This window comes from Protomyctophum parallelum, assembly GCF_964188405.1.
Source record: "Protomyctophum parallelum genome assembly, chromosome: 2".
NCBI classification, from domain to species: Eukaryota; Metazoa; Chordata; class Actinopteri; order Myctophiformes; family Myctophidae; genus Protomyctophum; species Protomyctophum parallelum.
The window spans coordinates 4,310,895-4,318,394 of NC_139699.1; the positions used below are offsets into that span (position 1 = coordinate 4,310,895).

The window sequence follows — 7,500 nt, forward strand, 5'->3', positions numbered from 1 at the left end:
CTGTACTTGTCCTTCCTCCCCCCCCCCCCCCTCTCTCTCTCTACACCTATCTCTTTGCTGTTGGGCTATGCTCAGAATAGGGACGTTAGGGGTTAATGTAGTCAATTACATGGTGAGATACATATATATATAAAAAACTACAAATACCCAGAAGCACCAAAGTTAAGCGCAATACATGCTCCTTCTGACGTCTTTCAGATTGTTCTGAAAATTGACGCCATTCAGAACTTCTGACTAGACTTGTTTTACGGACACAGCCCAGATGTTCTGACTGAGCGTCCGTACTGTATGTCAGAAAGGAGCGTGTTATTGAACTGTTAGTCTCACTGGAGCAGGCTGGCCACCACCGTATCTTTAACACAACATCTACGGCTACGCCTGTCCTCTAGGGCCCTCTAGTGGTCAGTTCTGTCCGAAAAAGGCAAAGGCAAACAAGCGGCGGGCGGAGAAATAGAGGTGAGATGCAAATGCCACATCCATGCTTCATTAAGCACTGCTAATATATATATTTATATACAGGTATTGTATTTATATACATAATACAGTGAGAAAAAACTAAACAAACAAAAATAATCATACAAAAGATTAAAACTGTATGGACTTCAGAAAAAAGAAACCGTAAACGTAAGAAATAGACGCTAAAAGGTGTGTGTGAGTGTGTGTGTGTGTGTGTGTGTGTGTGTGTGTGTGTGTGTGTGTCAAATAACAGAACAGCATCAGGACTAGCTATAAAGGTCCACAGTGTTAAACAAAACGTTCTATGGAAGAACAAATACAAAAAAAAAAAAGATAACTTTCTTCTCAAAATTTGAGAGACTAATTCTGGCAAACAGGGATGTATGAGATATGACTGAGTTGTATAAAAAAAGAGAGGAGAAGGGAAGGGGAGGGGAGGGGAGGGGAGGGGGGAAGAGAAGGGAAGAGAAGAGAAGAGAAGAGAAGAGAAGAGAAGAGAAGAGAAGAGAAGAGAAAGAAGAGAAGAGAAGAGAAGAGAAGAGAAGAGAAGAGAAGAGAAGAGAAGAGAAGAGGTTGTCCTGTCATTGGTGTCCTGGGCAGAGATCGCCCCCTGGTGGTGTTTTAGTAGACAGGGCTGTTGCGGATCCCACAGCACAGCACCATGCTGAAGATCATCTCGAAGATCTGAGAGAGAGAGAGAGAGAGAGAGAGAGAGAGAGAGAGAGAGAGAGAGAGAGAGAGAGAGAGAGATGAGGTCGTTTTGCCACTTTATTCCTCTCCACATTCATTGCTGTGTTGTCAATGCTGTTGTATCCTAGGAGCCCCCACCGGGAAGGTGCAGAGCCTTCGTCCTACTCCTCCCCGCCCCACCCTCCCCCAAACACGGGCCAGTTGTGTTGATGTAGACACCAGACAAAGCCAGATGGATACACCACGGTGAATTTGAACCCACAACCTCCATGGTGGTGGGCAGTTACTTTACCGAGTGCCCCATCTACATCTATCTAATCCTCGCTCCTCAGTAGTGATGGGAACTTTGGTTAATTTCAGTAAACTGGGTGATCGTTCAGTCGTTCAGTAAAAAGATCCCTTCATTTCGGTCCTTTGGTTACTCCCGTAAGCGATTCAATCGTTCATGTTCCGTAAACAACAGCAGAACGCCATGTGACGTACATTGAAGGAACTCTATTGGCCAATAAATATGCCTACGTACGGTGAATGTAATGTAATGTAATGCATGTAATCTATTACTCTAAACCTGTACTCACCATGATGACAGCGACCACAAGGGCGGCAATACCGATCAGATAAATCTTAGTGGAAAACAGCTCCTCGATCCTGTCATGACAATTCTACCATGATGGAGAGAGGAGGAGAGGAGAGTCACAGAGTCACACAAATGGTATCATCTTATAATGAGCATTTCGTTTTTCAACCTTTTTATTTTCTTTAATAAATCCGTGCTATTGAACACCCTTTACTATTAAACCAATAAAAAGTATTAAAAAAGCACTTCTGACTCCATTGGATCCTTAAAGTGTCAAACCTTAACCCTAACTCCACTTGAGCTGTATTTGGGTAAAGTGGTGATAACATTAGGACACATTCAAGACATCTGACAATGTATAAAGTCAACAACTTTGATGAGGCATTATTGTGTTGATTAGTGGATTTGAGTTCATATTTTGGACATAGTTGGTTTCTGCCCCACAGCATGTGGCGGCCACGTTTATACATGTGATGAAGGTAGTCATTTAAATAATAAATAACTATTTCTTACCACATTGAGGCTCTGTGACTGGGGACAGAGGTTGGTCACTCCCAGTGTGTCTGTTAACTTGTCAAAAATGGATGTCCCAATTCCCTTCCCACAGCAGTTCAGCTGAAACACAACAAAATATATTGGTTGAGAGCGTGTTTGTGACGCTAAGCTTTACCTTTAAATATATTGGTTGAGAGCGTGTTTGTGACGCTAAGCTTTACCTTTAAATATATTGGTTGAGAGCGTGTTTGTGACACTAAGCTTTACCTTTAAATATATTGGTTGAGAGCGTGTTTGTGACGCTAAGCTTTACCTTTAAATATATTGGTTGAGAGCGTGTTTGTGACGCTAAGCTTCTACACTTCCAAAACCTGCACCCCCCCCCACCCCCCCCCCCCCCCCCCCCCCCCCACCCCCCCCCCCCCCCCCCCCCACCCCCCCCAAAAAAAGAAACAACAACTTAAAAAGTAAAGGTTGCTTATTGTAAGCAAAATAATATTTCATCTTGGCGTTGGGCTCTGCTAAATTGTTCTCCCTGCTCAGCACAATTAGACAGTCATCATTAAACATTAAGAGCAGGGAGATATCTACAATAACAACCCCTCCATGAGGAACATGACTAGACAGCAAACAACAACCTGGAACGCATATGCAGAAGGAACGCAGAGAGAATGCAAACTAAGGTGAGCTTAAACACCCAGCTGACCCAGGTCAGCTGATTGCCACATTTGAGAAGAAAGAAATCTTTTTTTTGTATTTGTTCTTCCATAGAACATTTTGTTTAACACCGTGGACCTTTATAGCTAGTCCTGATGCTGTGTATGCACTGTATTCACCCACATAATGCAGCGTATAGAGCACCGAAGTCTGACGTCACTTTCAGTAGAGGGCGTCAGTCCCCAGGTTCATGTATTTGTTTAGTTGCATTGAAATCCCCATTGAGGCGATTTTAGATCTCCTCATATAACAACTGTGTTTGAAAAATAAACATGTCACCCCGGCCGCTTCACTCATAATGATATGAAGAATGAACTGACTGAGAGAAAACGCTAATGTTACTGCTGCTGAATTAGTTAGATTTTCGCTAGAAGCAGACTGTATCATATATGAGTGACTGACTGTCGCAAACGATACAGAGACACCTCCATGACAATAACGCAGAGACAGCTTGTTTATTTTTGGACCACAACGCTTATAGTAGACGATATTAAGATCACCCCATGTTATTCTCCATAGAGAAATTACTTCCGTGAACCAGGGGAATCGAAGGGATGAGCGAGTTACGTCAGGACTTCGGTGCTCTATTAACCCCTCGAGTACAATATGCTGCCTGAAATAACATCGCAACGTATCTACGCATCATTACTTTGCATTCTAAGGGTTCTCACCGTCTCGTGGAAGACCTTCAGCACTCCGGCGGCAGCCTGCTTCTTGTCAGGGTCGAGTTCTGTCTTCACCTTGTCATAGATGGCGTCATAGTAGATGGTCATCTCCTTGGATACCTGTTGAATGCACAATAACATGTTTAGTGTGTGTGTGTGTGTGTGTGTGTTTCTCTATATGCGCCAGTCCTGCGGGAAATAATAAGCAATGCATTTGTTTTGGTTGAAATCAAATTAAGGTAGGCTACAAGATAAATGTGTCACAGAGGGAGCTTTAACGCCAGAGACAAGAATCCATGCATTGTTTTTTACATTGCGTTGTCGGTCGGCGAGTCTCACTGTAAACTGTCTGCGTCGAGTGCCTTCACGACCAGATTAATCACCGTTTCAGCTCGACCCGTTAACACGGTGTGATTAAACGTGTGCTTTGGAATACCGAGCAAGTTAACCCTTGGACTGCCAGTTCCAATTTTTTTGTTTGGGTAACAAATTGGCATATTTTTAATTCATCGTTTTAACATACAAGAAAGATCTGGTGGCTTGAAAAGATGTTTTTTCTTTTTTTTTTCATTGATAGTGTATTCTCTCGATTCGCCACCAGATGGCGGGAAAGCACCATTACGCTGATTTTGGCCAAAATAGACGAATCTTCCTAAGTCACTTCCGGTGCCAAACTGCTTGGCTGGTCCGGATTGCTAAGCTAATGCTATATTTTTCATAACAAAGTCAAATTAACCTCAAATCAACCCCAAAAGATCGCAAAATATCACATTTTTTACAGCGACGCACATAGAGACGGCGCGCGTGCACGATAGCGCACGATCACGCGGATTTCGGCCATTTTTTGGTAAATTACATCCAAAAATATTAATATTAGCGAAGAAATATAAATTTTTGCTCTTTTGACCCCCCGATAACTGATATTGATTGTCATTCCGTTTATTCCGTTAACGGGAGGTTTAGATTTTTTAGATTAATTCCGTTTTTTCCGTTAATTGTAGGCCAAGGGTTAAAGTCAAAAGCCTAGCGACTCCAAGGCCTATGCTTCGAGTCCGGAGGCAGCTGTGTGTGGGCAGCGGTGTGGTCAGTGTGAAGTCTGTGTGTGGGTGGCGCTGTGGTCAGTGTGAAGTCTGTGTGTGGGTGGCGCTGTGGTCAGTGTGAAGTCTGTGTGTGGGTGGCGCTGTGGTCAGTGTGAAGTCTGTGTGTGGGTGGCGCTGTGGTCAGTGTGAAGTCTGTGTGTGGGTGGCGCTGTGGTCAGTGTGAAGTCTGTGTGTGGGTGGCGCTGTGGTCAGTGTGAAGTCTGTGTGTGGGTGGCGCTGTGGTCAGTGTGAAGTCTGTGTGTGGGTGGCGCTGTGGTCAGTGTGAAGTCTGTGTGTGGGTGGCGCTGTGGTCAGTGTGAAGTCTGTGTGTGGGTGGCGCTGTGGTCAGTGTGAAGTCTGTGTGTGGGTGGCGCTGTGGTCAGTGTGAAGTCTGTGTGTGGGTGGCGCTGTGGTCAGTGTGAAGTCTGTGCAGAGCGGTGTCATCGTAGGCCCGGTGTCACATGGTCACATGGCCCGGTGTCACATGGTCACATGGCCCGGTGTCACATGGCAAATAGGACTGATCTACAAGCTCACAAAGTGTTGCATCAACGACGCCTTGTGGACCTTTAACTCGACGCTCGTATACACACGGCACCGTCGTATTAAGTAAAGCTTAGGGGAGACTTCTCCTGCCTCTGACTGAGGGTTCTGTGATCTCGCCTTACGTGGCCCAGAGTCTCGCCAGAACTCGCACAGCATTTTTTATTATTTTTTTAATTTAATTTTGTATATTCAGTTATTCTTTATTTTCCATATATTGGTTGTCAGCACTAGCTGTGTGCGTGTCCTTACAGTATCTTTGTGCATGAAGCCCCAGATTCCAGCGGCGACCTCACAGGCAAACAGGATGACCAGACAGGCAAAGAACTGCAGAGAGACAAAACAAAACAACAGAGCATGTAAAGTCTACACGTTGTGCTTCTTAAACCGCTTCATTTTCAACCACCTCCGTTTCTCTGAGAGAGTACAGATGGAACCTAATGGACCAACAAGTGTCCATTGGGTTACATCTGTACACTCTCATATGGGTCCATTTGGTTGCAAGTTACAGACCTGTACGGGTACATTTTGTTCCATTTGTACACTCTCAGGCCCCTTTTCCACCGGTTGGTTCCCAATGGGAACCGGTTCAGTTCTTTTTGGTTTTTAGTCCATGAGCCAGAGCTACAAAATTGAAACATTAATTATGAATTGAGTGGGCAAAACCATACCTATATTAGATTGTTATCACCATGAAACTTCCCTGGGTGATTACTTACACGAAGACAATGATTTATTGTATTACACATTTTACATTTTTAAATATGCAAATGAGGCATTATGTATGAAAATATGCAAAATAATCGAAAATATGAAAAAGCTACTACTGTGGAAGGGTTATAATGTATTAATGTACTTGTATTGATCCTATAAACAATTTAATATAGGGTATAGTTTGCCCACCAATTTTGGAGCTCTGGCTCATGGACTAAAAACCAAAAAGAACTGAACCGGTTCCCACTGGGAACCAACTGGTGGAAAAGGGGTCTGAGAGAGTACAGATGGAACCTAATGGACCAATACGTGTCCATTGGGTTACATCTGTACACACTCTCATATGGGTCCATTTGGTTGCAAGTTACAGACCTGTAAGGGTACATTTTGTTCCATTTGTACACTCTCAAGAGTCACAGACCTGTGATGGTCTATTTGGTTCCATTTGTACACTCTCACAGACCCCCTCAAGGAACCCTGAGGGTCCCTTCACCTCACTTTGACAACACAGAGAAATGGCGTTGCTCGCCGAGCAGCTTGTGAGCATGTAGAGTGTGTGTGTGTGTGTGTGTGTGTGTGTGTGTGTGTGTGTGTGTGTGTGTTTGTTTTAGTACTGCTAGCCACTCCTATGCGTGACTGTGTGCGTGAGCATGGAAGTACCACAACAATACCACTGGATGGCACTGTTGAGCAGCGACACACACACACACACACACACACACACACACACACACACACACACACACACACACACACACACACACACACACACACACACACACACACACACACACACACACACACACACACACACACACACACACACACACACACACACAATTGCTTTGTACTTGGATTAGATGTATTAGTATTTGTATGTAAAATATATATTTTAGGTAGATGTTGTAAAGGATTGTTTTAGGTAGATGTATAGATATTTAGAAAGGCCTAAACAGGGACTGGGGTTGCAAATTAGCCGTGGCTACAAACCCATAATGCATTGCAACGGTTTCATGTTTTTACAACTTGATACACTTGTTTTTTTTGTATTGTCCCTTTAAGTTAAATACACGTACAAATAAGACATAAAATACACGGTGTGCGGACAACCCTTCTTTCTCATTGTGTGTGTGTGTGAGAGAGACGTACTCACCGTTCCCAGCAGACACTGAGACTCCTGGATGGCCCCGTAGCAACCCAGGAACCCCACAACCATCATCACAGCACCCACCGCTATGAGGATGTGCACACCTGGACAAACAGACAGAGAGAGAGAGTACATTAATGAGTACATCATCACAGCACCGACCGCTATGAGGATGTGCACACCTGGACAAACAGAGAGTACATTAATGAGTACATCATCACAGCACCCACCACTATGAGGATGTGCACACCTGGACAAACAGACAGAGAGAGAGAGTACATTATGAGGATGTGCACACCTGGACAAACAGACAGAGAGAGAGAGTACATTAATGAGTACATCATCACAGCACCGACCACTATGAGGATGTGCACACCTGGACAAACAGACAGGTAGAGTACATTCATGATTTTGTTA

At 44.1% G+C, this 7,500-nt stretch overlaps 1 protein-coding gene across 1 annotated transcript in view; it reads right to left on the reverse strand.

The window, feature by feature from the left end:
• Nucleotides 1-645: 645 nt before the first annotated feature.
• LOC310854756 (CD81 protein-like) overlaps nt 646-7,500 on the reverse strand; it is a 50,753-nt gene continuing 43,898 nt past the window's right edge. The window contains exons 3-9 of the mRNA XM_083759430.1: nt 7,090-7,187; nt 5,475-5,549; nt 3,607-3,720; nt 2,237-2,338; nt 1,725-1,808; nt 1,001-1,140; nt 646-873 (exon numbers count right to left, since the gene is read on the reverse strand). Coding sequence (XP_083615556.1) covers nt 1,078-1,140; nt 1,725-1,808; nt 2,237-2,338; nt 3,607-3,720; nt 5,475-5,549; nt 7,090-7,187 — 536 coding nt within the window. The 3' untranslated portion in view covers nt 646-873; nt 1,001-1,077. The remainder of the gene's footprint in view (nt 874-1,000; nt 1,141-1,724; nt 1,809-2,236; nt 2,339-3,606; nt 3,721-5,474; nt 5,550-7,089; nt 7,188-7,500) is intronic.